The 13,810-nt window shown below is 34.3% G+C and overlaps 1 protein-coding gene across 4 annotated transcripts in view; it reads right to left on the bottom strand.

Moving 5' to 3' along the window:
* The window catches only part of EPHA7 (EPH receptor A7), a 165,021-nt gene that overhangs the window by 16,702 nt on the left and 134,509 nt on the right, over nt 1-13,810 (bottom strand). Inside the window, exons 6-10 of one of the 4 annotated variants that reach the window (XM_082634292.1) lie at nt 13,628-13,752; nt 10,417-10,600; nt 5,301-5,409; nt 4,605-4,660; nt 87-212 (exon numbers count right to left, since the gene is read on the bottom strand). In XM_082634292.1, coding sequence (XP_082490418.1) covers nt 87-212; nt 4,605-4,660; nt 5,301-5,409; nt 10,417-10,600; nt 13,628-13,752 — 600 coding nt within the window. The remainder of the gene's footprint in view (nt 1-86; nt 213-4,604; nt 4,661-5,300; nt 5,410-10,416; nt 10,601-13,627; nt 13,753-13,810) is intronic. The other 3 variants (XM_082634293.1, XM_082634294.1, XM_082634295.1) reach the window with 3 other exon arrangements.

Genomic DNA, 13,810 nt, shown 5'->3' with positions numbered 1-13,810 from the left:
TATAATTATTTGCCTGTCATTATGATGTATGACTTTCGATCTTGGCTAAATGGAACAGCTGAACAAGGAAGCTACAACAGCCTTACCTGCTCCAATCACACGCTCAATTTTAATACAGGAGGCATCTAGCTCCTTGGCGAATTGATGGACAGCTCTATTTGGGTCCTCATAGGTTTCAGGGTCAATGTAGGTTTTGGTGCCTGGAAATTTAACTGTAATGATGTAAGAAAGCATGACTGTGATGAAGCAAAGCACTTATTGTGCAGTCAGCCCAGGAATTTCATTATGCAGAGTGCTCCTTGGAACAGTGAACTTGCTTCCACATCACCTGATTCACAGCAGTTTTAACAGACTACTTCAGTCTGTGGGCGTATAGGTATTATATGCAAGCTTCTATAGGTAACATAGGATCCAGCTCATAGTTTACTAACTGAATTGCTTTTCCAGTAAATCAACAAAGGACATCACCGAAATTCTCTGACATGACTCTTATCAGACTGGAGGTTTAATTAAATTCATTGCTATCATGGCATAGTTCAAGCCATACTGAGGTTTGTAATGGACTTGGAAACACATTTGTAAGTCTATCATTCAGTCAATCAATCAAATTAATACAATGGGAAAAGAAGACATTTCATTTACAGGTAGCCTACTACACTGACAGCAATATTAAAAACAGTTAGACATCTTACTTATTCTTTTGATTTATTTTTTTAAAGACCAACCACCATTGACATAGACATATAAATTAATACAAGATGTGAGGGACTGCTATCACAGAACCAGAGAGAAACCTACTATGACACAGTTTCTTCTTCACCTTGAAGGGCAATAGAGGCCAGATGTACAAAGTGCAGAGTAAAGTTAGAAAATTTACAATATTCCTGGGATCTGTTAACCATGTATGACAGTAATTTGAAAGAGGAATGTTTTATATGAACTTTCAATTATAAGGCTCTGGAAGATCTTAACTGCTATGAGGAGGTAGCCAATATGCCTCAGAAAAGGTAGTCAAAATTCAAACAACATAGAATCATCTTAAAAGTTAAAATCTTCTTAAAATGCACCCAGAAGCATGCAGGTAACAGATAATGCTATGTCAACTTTAAATCAATTACAATAATGTATTCCAAATCTAATCATTTGGTTAAAGACAACGATAAGATAGATAGGCATATATTTGGTTATATTAATGCAATGAAAAGATACACTATATCCTCAAAAAAACTTTATTGTTTTTAACAAAGCCACTGAACAATCTTTTCATTAAATCTTACTATTTGGAGAACAATATATTTCTTTATGTATTACACTGCAGCCTAACTGTGCTTATGTCATCACATCAAATTGAAATTATATTTTTAAAATAAGCATATAACAAACAAAAAGAAGCAGAATGTATAAAGGAAAAATGGGATTTAAAACTCTTGAATTATTCTGCTGTAGTTGATTGTTTATCCAAAATTGATTGTCTTAAACAATTACTGTTGCAGTCTATAAAACTGACAGATGCTCATTTGTTACTAAAGCTGAACATGAAAAAAAAAAAACACAAGAAGAAAAGAGAGAGGGGATAGAAAGAGAAAAGAGAGAAAAAGGAGTACAGGGAAGGGAGGGGAAGAGAAAAAGAGAGAAGGGAAGAAAACAATAGGTTAACCTCCTAGATTGGTAGGCAGATGGAGAATGAGCCATCTTCTCCCTTTTTATTCTCTTCCTTTCTTTCATTGTTTTTTTGTTTTTGTTTTTTTCTTTTTGGTTTGGTTTTGTGATAAGAGAGCTGGATTGGAGGTAGCCTTCTGCATCTCAAATGGGTCTCTGATGGTTCTTTATTCAAGCTGTCATAAAACATTTTGACAGGCCAGAGCAATTTTGGCATAAAAACATGAAATACTGCCCAGCTTGGATTCAAAGACATTGTTAGAAGAAATGGTAGGAGGAAACAAAATGTAAATTGGAATTGCTTCACTAAACTCCTCCATCGTGTTTATACCTTTAAATGTAACACTTGGGGCCATGGAGAGTGGAGGGCACCTGATACAAATGACTGGACATTCTATTAAATTCAGTGCTCTAAAAGCTAGTAAAATGGTTGCTTTCATGTTTCTGTAAAAATTCAATCTGGTGTCTTAGCACCTAAGGAAATTGTCTGTATACTAAAGGAATAAAAGGACACCAACTTGTAAATAGCTGGTGACCACAGTGTTGTACTTTACGTATTGTAAATACAGTCATAAAATCAAATAAAATACCTGGTTCTCATCAAATGACAAGAAAAGGTATCCTTGTAAAAAGGGTAATTCAAAAATATAAAGGATTTACCAAGATAGGATATCTTAAGTGTACTTTATATTTTTTTTCATTATTCGTTTCAAAATGGATGCCTTAAAATAAGAAAAATTTTGATGTAATTTCTGAATATTTTAGTCTATTGTTTTTCCTGATTTAAGAGTATGAGCTTTTTGGGTTTTAATGTCTCATTTTCATTTCTCATGAATGTTAAACATCTTAAAACCACCACTGATATTTTGCTGTAGAGATGAAAACTGTTTACATATACCTCAAGCTTATCTTTTCTATGTTAGCAGGTAAAACGTGCAGCTTTATTTTTTTCTAATTACAAACTGGATGTCAAATGTAAAAAAAGGGTATGGCATCAAAATATCAAAACTGAGTGATGACAATTAAGCATTAGGCTATACATCATGTTTTAGGTAAGCCATGTTTTATTTTACCTTCAGCATTAACCTGCAAGCTAAAAGTAAAAAAAACTAAGAGGCAGCATTTGATCATTTGGGGATGTCTCAGATATTCTCAATAAAGAAAAGAAAAGTGACATACTGATTAAGGTATTATTAAATGATTTTGCCATCAAATTATTCACATATGGATAGAGTCAAGGATTCCAGCCACTATAGTCTTATGTCACTCTTCTATATGCATTTTAAACTAGATACAAAAATTAATGCATTCAAGTTTTGATCCTCTCCTTTCTGTCTGGGGAAGTGTTAAAAGTATTCTCTCATGTCATGAAAGAGAAAAAAATGTAACTTCCACTTTTTCTGTATATCCTCTAGGTGTAAACGGCCTATGGTACTCTCATTACTGGGACTTGTCACAAAATCACTGCCAGATTAGCAAGAGGACGCACCGACATTGGGAGCATATCAAATCATCCTGGGGGGAGGGGCAGAATCACATGTATTCAGTCATAATCAGGAGCAGATTTAAGTCTTGTGGGGCTTGAACTTTCTACAATTTGGGATACTTTCTTTAAGAAAAAATATTCTACACACTAACTTGCTAGGGCTCTTCCAGGCCCTTGAAAGGAGTCTGTGAAAGTGAGGGGCCTTGAAACTTAAACTTCATGATAAAGCGCCCTTTGGTCATTACCTTTCACTATAATTTCTAGTGTCCCAATACCATTCCTGCCATCGGTGGTTGGAATTTTACAGAGTTTCATCATCAATTTGGATATGTAATATGTAAAACCACTTTTCTTTTGAAAACTAAAGTTAAGGGAACTATTGGTTCAACAATTAATAACACACTGAAGAAACTTAGGCATGATAATAATGGTGTTCACAATTTGTGTTTTTTCAACCACACATTTCCCTGATTGATGCTTACATACTCCTGTGACTTTAGAAGGGGTATATGACAATATCTTCTTAGATACTGACATAAGAGTTTGATAAATAACACAAAAATAGATGTAATTCTTATGCCATTTACAGGAAATTTATCTCCCCATGAGAAATTTTCATAAAGATTATGGTTACTAAGAAAAATAATAAATAAAATTATTTTTCAATATTTTCAAGGATTAAAAATAGGAATAATGGGTTTGGATAAGAGCATAATCAATTATCAGAACTAAAATCATTTCCCTGTTAGGATTTTACTTTGACTGCAAGAAGTCAACATTTACTTGCATGGCTCTCAGTTTTTCACTTGCCATCTACATGCAACAATGATAAAATTAATGCAGTCAGGCATCTATTTTCTTTGGTTCCCTGAGCTTTCTTCTCATATTATTTCTAAAATGAACTTTTAAGAATCAGGTAGCCCAGATCCACAGGAAAACATCAGAGGATTGAATCCTATTATTATACTATTTACGTCCCTTGAAATATCATCTGTGATGGACATTTTACAGTAGATGGAGAGAAAGAGGCTCCTTAGCTTAGCCTTTCATTATATCATCACTCATTGGATAGAAAAAGAAGGGCCTATCCTTCTAACTTGAAATGAATTCCTGAGCTACAACATGGGCACATGCAACATTTAATCAATCATTATTAGAATGATATGAAACACTTGGGCAAAGTTTGAAAAAGGAACATTTGTGACATAAAAGCTACTGAATATCCTTGCAGTTATATTAAAATTTCTTATGAGAGATTACATGTTTGAATATATTTTTAAAAAATTCACATCATCTGATCTTCATTCTGCATATCTTGTTCAAATGTTTTAAAGTAACATTTTGAGCTCATGATATATTTTCAAGCCTGATACATTAGGAATTTATTCATGCCAATATTAACAACCAGGTTTCTGTATTAATTGGGGTAAATAATAATAAAGAAAAGCCAAACACTTACAATGAAAGTAAAGCTCTTCATCCCCTTCTTGGTCAGCTTTGCTATAACCACAGTGCCTGGAAAAAAATCAGATTTTTGATGATTATTCTCAACCAATAATCTCACTTCATATATTTAAAATTCAGTATCATATACCTTAATTACTTAACAACATGCTAGTTAGAGCTATAAACAAAATACATAAACTTTCTGTCCATAGTTCTGAACTCAATAATAATATAGCAGTTCACATGATTTAAAAAAAGCAGAGAATATAAAGTCTTTGTGTGAGACATTGTGGAAGGGACATATTTCATAGATTTAGATTTATCAATGAGTGAATATTTGCTTATATTTTTTCTGAAAAAAAACCAACAACAACAGATTTTAAATGGTTTCCACAAACCATTAACTAAGAGTAAATCTTTCCCCAGGTGTCTTCTATATTTATTACAAAAATCTAACTCTGAAAATAGCTAATAAAAAGTCACCCAATAGCAATTACATTCCTCTTAAACTAAAGGCAATGATCAAGCTCACACTACATTCTGACCTTGGGAGAATGGAAATTTTTTGACCTTCAATGTTTCATATGAGACAACAAATGTCTTCATTTCCTATTTAACATTCTAAACTAAACAATAAGTAATAGGCTGACATAATTCTGAAAAGTCAACACATTTTATGTTAGAGATTAGAACAAATTTTTTCTTCTACCTTCTTCCAATGATGAATCCAAAGACCATGAAAACCAAAATGATGGTCCCGGCCACTGCAACCACGGCAATTATAATAACAGGGTTCTGTTCACTGGAGACTGCCGTAGCTATAAACAGAAAAAAAAAAAAAAAAAAAAAAGCTCAAGAAAACACTCAATATCTTGCAAGCACTTGAGAGAGGTTAAACAAAATCTTATAAACAAGACAGCTATGCTATTAAATTCACCTTTAATTTAAATGCATTCTATTGTAATATAAATTTAAATAAACATTTATTTTTGCATTTTAAATAAGTGGTAAGGACAATACTTTCATCTATTTTATATTCTTCAGCTAGAAAAGATCCCTACAAAATGCCTTATTGAATGGCTATCTCCTGCTTAATTGTTGGAAACTTAGTTATAAATCAAAAGATAAAGATCTTTCATCTACAATTGCTATGAAATCCCTATTTTTCCCTCAGTGAGGTATTTGATCCCTCTGTATCTGTTTTCCTGGTGTGTAAAAAAGGAACCCTGTACAATGCTGTGTCGCTTCCTGTACAATGCTAAGTGATTCTTCTACGCTCATTAAGGCAAGCCCAGCTGAACCTTTCTGAGAGTCTCTTTGGGAACAGTATATGTTTATATGTCCTTTAAAGTAGCCTCTGGGCTTCCCTGGTGGCGCAGTGGTTGAGAGTCCGCCTGCCGATGCAGGGGACACGGGTTCATGCCCCGGTCTGGGAGGATCCCACATGCCGCGGAGCGGCTGGGCCCGTGAGCCATGGCCGCTGAGCCTGCGCGTCCGGAGCCTGTGCTCCACAATGGGAGAGGCCACAACAGTGAGAGGCCCACGTACCGCAAAAAGAAAAAAAAAAAAAAGCAGCCTCTAATTCTGATTCTTCATCGAGTCACACGGCCTTTTTCCAAATTAGTGAAGTTTTACTTATCTGACAATTCACAACTGTCACATTTTCCCCAGAGCATTATATTTTCAATACCAGTATAGACTTCATAAAATAATCAAAAGAATGCAACACAATGAAAATATATATTCCAATCGCTGATCCAGTTGCAAATTGATAATCATATAATATCAAACTAATATAGTTTGCTTATTTCTGAAAAAAATCAACAGCTGTAATCTTTAAGGTAGGATGGAAAATACTACTCCTTCTTGGTGTGGCAAGGGACTCACTCTCCAGAGCAGTAAATTTTATGTAGGCAGAGTGTGTCTTGCCCCAACAGGAAGCATACATTTTTCTGATTGGCCTTTCTCTAGTTTATCTACGTCTCCCTCCTTTGACAACTCATCTCTTAATTTTGTATACCTATGCTAACTATAGATAGCTCTTACGTTGAAAAACAGTAAATATAGCTCTGGTGTATTGGTTTCTGAAAAGAGGTATTATACACACTCCGTAATTCAGCACCTGCTGATTTGCTCCCTGAGGGAATGAAACAAGGGAAAAAGAAAAAGAAGAAAAAGAAAGCAACTTTACAGCTTTAATTTCTGAATTACAGCCTATTATGATTAAACAGAGAAAAGATGCCTTCAAGTATTTTTCTTGGTTTGGTCGTTTTTTGTTTTTATCTGTCTTTTAGTATATATTAAGAGAGGAAAAAGAATGGAGTAGTTTTGTTCATGAGAAAGGAAAAAATTAAACACGTTATGTGTAGAAATTGTTTTCATTCAATCTGTCCCGTGGGTCTAATTTTTTGCTTGTCTTAGGCTCTGTTCTGCTCATACCGTCAGAAACAGAACTCCAATGAGAAAACTGAACTCAGGTGAATGATGAATTAGAGTTTGTGAATATTTACTTACATGTTTTTATATATATTCAGGGTCACACTTTAATCTTAACATAGTCAAAATTTATGGTTCATATTTTCATCTAATTCATGGATAATACATTTTAAAAGTAATTTATATGTGTCATAATCACTACACTATGATTTAAAAATTGTGAAAACAGTAGCATTGGCTCTGTACAGAAGCGGATTTTTGGATGTATGTGCGATGGAATAATCTGAGTTCTCTTTCCAAACAGTGCTCAGGTAGCTTCTCTTTGGTGGCATCTTCCTTCTTGCCCTCCTTCCTAGCACAGAGGATCACTGTTTACTGACACTCTGATAGCACTGGGCCATGCACTCTACCAGTGCTCAATTGTATGGTCAGAACTTGTGTACAAGTTTCTCTCTTTCACTAACTGGGAGCATCAATTGTGTCATGTGTTTCTGTACATCCCTAATTCTTAGCACAGTAACGTGTGCTAAATCAGTAGTTCTTAAAAGGTGTCTGGGAAACCCTAAGGGTTCCTCAGGAACATTCCAGGGAATCTGCAAGGTCAACACTATTTTCATTTAATGTTATTTGCCTTTTTCACTCTCACATGCTTACAGGTGCACAGTTGAGTTTCCCAAGAACTTACATGACAGGGGATAATATCACTCTGATGGCTAATGAAATGTGTGTTGTGTATACTTGTGTTTAAAAAATTTCTCAGTTTTAATTTCTAAAGTGGTGAACATAAATAAATATAACCCAAATAGTCAAAATCTATTTGGGGATCTTCAATAGTTTTTAATAGCTTGTAAGGGTTCCTGTGACCAAAAGGCTTGAGAATGGTTGTCCTAAATAAGAAAAGCTGACATTCAAGACTGTCTGTGTTCTAGGCACTGTACTTGGCACTTTGTGTACATTACCTTATTTAACCCTCATACTACTCTGAGAGTTGGGTACTGCTATCCTAGCAACTTTTTTTTTTTTTTTTTTGCGGTATGTGGGCCTCTCACTGTTGTGGCCTCTTCCGCTGTGGAGCACAGGCTCCGGACGTGCAGGCTCAGCGGCCATGGCTCACGGGCCCAGCCGCTCCACGGCATGTAGGATCTTCCTGGACTGGGGCACGAACCCGTGTCCCCTGCATCAGCTGGCGGGCTCTCAACCACTGAGCCACCAGGGAAGCCCTATCCTAGCAACTTTTGCACAGAGAAGTAGCTCATCCAAAGTCACACAAATGGACATGGCAGAGCTGAAACGTGAAACCAGGAATATATCTATTAGCTCTAACTGATCCTGATAATCTGTTTTTTTCATGACTGTGAGGTATTCATTTCTTGCTTACTTACTGACTGCCTTCTATGCCTCAAGCACTATATTAGGCACTGGCAAGACTAAAGTAAGAAAAGGAGATATGGATTGTTCTTTCATCAACTTTACCTTCCAGTGGAGAGAATATTCTGATCATAAAAAAATCACCAAATCCTTTCTAATGCAAAATTCATTTTTAACATTAATTTCATGTGCTCATTCATATTCTACTACTTCATCTCAAATTCTCTGAGGGTTAGTTACTTCATTTTTAAATAATGAAAATAATATCTATGAACCTCAGCACTAATAAATAATAGTTTGACCCAATATTCTTAATTTACGAAGTCAGGAAAATGTACAAACTCATTTTTGAAAGTTTTCAAACCTAAACTTTTAACTGATAAATAAAGTTTGGGTAAGTATAGCTGATTGATGGTTCTTTAAGTTTGAACTATTTATTAGAATATGGAAAAAACAGAGTTTGTTTTATTATATTAAAAATTACAAAGTAAAATATCAAGAGATCAGTCTAAATGAAAAACTACGGCAACACATTTAACAGAAGACGACTCAAATGTTTAAATGTTGAAATATTAGTGTAAAACACTGTAATTTTTCGGGGTCATTGAACTTAGATATTCTCAGTTTTAATCTTACACACTCCATTTAAAAAAGATGACAGAGAATAATGGCAATGTTTATCACATCATATTATGTGAAATCTTTTTCAATTGATGACTTTTGTGTCTATAATTCTATATAGACGATTTATATTTCAAATTTATTTCAACATATGTTTTATTATTTGAGGCTCTGAGAGTTACTGCTTAATTTAAAAATATAACAAAATATTTTGAAAAAAGACTACTGTTAGCAGACTTAATAAGCATTAGCTAATGCAAAAGAATTTACCAATTTATTCTACCTTTTAAAAGAGCTAGAAAAATATTCTCCTGAAGTCAAAATAACTCTTTGAACAAAATTGTATTGATTTAATTTATTTAAAAATTTTTCTATTAAAAATTGAGAAAAAATCATATAATATTTTTTAGCTACTATTTGTGTAGAATTCCACAGGAACACTAGATTGGTAAGGAGAGGAGGAGGCAACAGCTTGGTGAACCTTGAGCCTGAGTAATATCGAGAGAAATCAAAAACTTCCAAAACACAGAAACACACCCTGAGGCTTCAACCTAGCTGAATAACAACCAGCAGAGGTACTCAAGCTGTTCTAAACTTGCACTCTGACAATAGACTGGGACGTGCATCCTAAGATACATCTGCTTATTTGTGATATACTATAGACACATGTATTTTTGTTATGTTCCTATGCTGCCTTATAAAACACAAAGTGATAAAGGGGATTCGAGATATTGCTAATGTTCTATTTTTAAGCTGAGTGGTAGATACAGAGATATTCAATTAATTATTCTTCTTAATATTTCACATATACTTTAAATATGTCATTTAGTATGTTGGAAATATTTCATAAAAATGAAAAAAGATGACAAAAATAAAAAGAATGACAAGGTCTAAGATCTTCTTCTTGAATGGCAAGTTTTGAAATCATTGCTAAAAGGTAAGTAGCTTGAATTAACCATGATTATTATAAACCAGCTTTCTCTGGCCCACCCTGGTGTATATCCTGACTTCATTTGGGAGTTTTCCTGGCTTCATTTGGCTTCATTTTGGGGCAGCTTTGACAACTAGAGTAAGATTATTTTGGGGTGTACCAAAACAGTCTGTATCAATACACATTTGAACAAGTCCTGCTTCTGTTTCTGACTTCATCTTTTCAAAATAAACCCAGTTTGTTTTAAAGAAACGAATTTAAGTCACAAGGGTATAACATCACAAAACAAAACTGGAAATTTTAAATTATTATTCTGAATAACCTTTACAAAGAATATACATATACATATGCATAGACATTCACCTTTAAAAGTAAAAATCATCTTGAACTAAATCATCGCCCCCAGTACTGAAAAGAAAATATGCCAGAGTTATAGAGAGTAAGAATCCAAACCAAAGATGGTAATTACCTTCAAACATTTTACCTGTAGCTTCCTCTAGTGTAGCAACGTCAAGTCTGGGACTGTAATTTCCATAACCAGCAGCAGTAAAAGCCCGAATCTGGAAAACATACACTGTTCCTGGCTTCAGGTTGTTAATGGAAGCCGAAGTGGACTTGGTTTTTAATGTCGAGTAGGTCCGCTCCCTTTGATCCTAGAAACAATACAGGGAATATTTAATTGTGATTGCAACCAGGCAATTTGACAGCCAATTCTTGCAATTTATTTCAATTTGCTGCATTGTTTTTATAAAGGCTACATTGTACCCTGTGGAATATTGGAACACTGAGTTGTTTCTCAGATAATATAAAATGTAAATGTGAGCACATGCCTTTGTTCTATAAATTTCAAAGAGAAATAATTTTTTAAAAACATTTATGATGTTTTGAGCCTTTGCTTTGTTGGTAGAGGGCACAGTGGCAAGAACTATTTAGCCATAAATATAATCAAAGGTCCTTTTGACCAAAACATAAGTACACTTGTAAAATCTACAGTTTAGCAGAGGTCTTCACTTTGTAATGTGGTTCTCTTAATACTGTTCCTGAATGTTATTCAACAAGCAAAAAGCCACAGGCTAAAAATAAAGAAATCTATAAAATCAAGAAACTTAGCTAATACCACCAGGATAGTGACATATCAATTGTTTTCATTAAAAATTGCATTTCTCAGGGGACTTCCCTGGCGGTCCGGTGGTTAAGACTCTGTGCTTCCATTGCAGGGGGCACGGGTTCGATCCCTGGTCGTGCATGCCACACGGTGCGGCTAAAAAAAAAATGTATTTCTCACAGAATAAAAGCAGTTTTACGGGCTTCCCTGGTGGCGCAGTGGTTGAGAGTCCGCCTGCCGATGCAGGGGACACGGGTTCGTGCCCCGATCCGGGAAGATCCCACGTGCCGCGGAGCGGCTGGGCCCCGTGAGCCATGGCCGCTGAGCCTGCGCGTCTGGAGCCTGTGCTCCGCAACGGGAGAGGCCACAATGGTGAGAGGCCCGCGTACCGCAAAAACAAAACAAAACAAAAAACCATTTCACAAAATAGCATTTGAAGTTAAAACTATTACTATAAAAGTTAATGTCAAATATAAAACTTAAATTATCATATAATTTATGATTTGGCAATATTTTAAACATCTCAGTTCAATTTCCCCATTTTTCAGATATGAAAACTGAGGCTTGTAGAGTTTAAAAGTGTGTTCATCATATTACATATGATAAGCTTAAGAATGGAATAATTAAAAAATCAAGAATATAAAACACTCCATCAAAACAATAGTTAAATGAATAAAAATGTAAAGTTTAGTTGATATGATTCTAATGTGTTGTTTATGAAAAAAGTTATAAAAACTACTCATCAAAATATACAATTCTAGATGGGTTCTTACTTGTTCAATAATAAATACCTGCGCTCAACTGTGTCTAGAAATAAAACTATTCAGTGAAATCTGAAAATGTTGGTTTGGTTGTTTGATTTACCTTCACGATGATATTTGCAAAAGCGTAAATAAATGTATACTTAAACTGGATTTAGTGAAGCTGACTTGTAATTGTCTTCATTATAATCACTTATAAAACTGAGAGTTGATATTATAAATATATATTTGTCTCAAATAAAAGAACTAGGCATAACTGATATTAGAAGACATAATGATATAAACATTAGACCACAGGCTTACATACATTATAAAGCAATAGTATTATTTGTAAGATTATTTTGTAATTTGTAAAATTCAGTGAATGTAGATACACTGTTTCTGTCATGTAAAATCGAAAAGTAACTATTTGAACAAAGTTATTCCAGAGAAAGGATTTGCAAAATATTGTGTTGCATTGTAAGAAACTTTACTCTCACTTACCACCTAACTTATATTTTTTAAATGTATTTCATTGCTTTTGAAACCTGATGAAATTTCAGAAGGGACTTATAACTGTCAGAGTTCACTGGAAAACAGACATAACAAACCCAACAGTAAAAACAAGGATCCCCTTAGAAATACATTTGCTGAGACAAGAAATATATTCTCTGGTACAAAAATGAGGTATTTAAAATGTAACTTTGGCTATGGAAGTTACTCATTCATAAAGGAAATAATAAGTAAAAATATTGTAAACTCAGTCTGAACGTTGAAACTAATCTTAAACTATCTGTTTTTCCATCAAAGTGAAAAAAAAGTGTCTATTGCCAAGGCACTGTATGCATTTAAATGATTCAATCAAGTCAATTCAGTCCCCAAATATTTCCAAAGCTTTATGTTTCCATTTTGAAATTCTGTCTAAATGGTTAAAATGGTTATGTATATTAGAGTACTTCAGCTAATTAAGTCAACAATAGTAACACTTATTATTATTATTACGATTAGTAATAATAATAGTTTCCATGTTTCAAACCTTGAATCAGGTCTTTCTGAGAGGTAGAGCCTAGAAAATAATTTGTGAACAGAGTTGTGTCTGTCTGTCTGTCTATCTTTCTCTAGATGGGTCAGAAATAAATGCACTCATACACTGAGATATGTCATCATTTACTAAAATTTAGCCCTTATAGGGGATTAAAGGGGCAGTACTTGAGTTTTAGCCATGCTATTTTTTTTCATGGAGAGAAGGGTATAAAGAAGTAGTAGACATAATTAGTATAACATATATGAAATAAATTTCAGTAGGAATTTAAAGGGGTGAAATATTATCACCTGACTCTGAAGTTTGGAGAACACTACACATTTATTACAGAAAATATTCTTATTTTTTTCAAATTACAAAATTACTTGAGGTCACGTCATTATCACCGAAACCACATACATAAAATAAATCATCAAGGGCTCAAACAGACACCCTAAAAGAAACATTTTCAAAAACACAGAGGGGAAAAAAATACCACATTGGGTTCTGTGGTTTCTGTGGTACTAAACATCCTACATCTAATCATTAGGACATCAAAACTTGAATACCTAAACATACTAGTAGAATATTTTCATCTGTGTAACACAAAAACTTAATACACAGAAACTATCATTATAATCATGAACCAGAGATTCAGGGAGAGGGTTATTAAAAGTGGCTAAAATTAACTATCTATTTTGAAGTACCTCCAAATAGCTGTTATAATGACCAGCTTTAGTCGACAGTGCAGTAGGATGACACAAGACACACCGAGCATCGTACATGGTTGTACATAAGTGTTCTTAGCACTTACTTTCTCGTAATACTTGATTTCATATTCGGTGATGACTCCATTGGGATGCTCCGGTTCCTGCCAGGAAAGCTCCACACTCCGCTGCAGCACTCTCTCCTTCATTACTCCGCTCACTTGCGAGGGAGCTGTTTGGACAAGATGTGTCAATAAACAATGAGAAAATTCACTGGATGCCTCAAATCA

The sequence above is a fragment of the Mesoplodon mirus genome (genome assembly GCF_964341445.2).
Source record: "Mesoplodon mirus genome assembly, chromosome: 10".
NCBI classification, from domain to species: domain Eukaryota; kingdom Metazoa; phylum Chordata; class Mammalia; order Artiodactyla; family Ziphiidae; genus Mesoplodon; species Mesoplodon mirus.
This window is presented reverse-complemented; position numbering and strand designations above follow the sequence as displayed.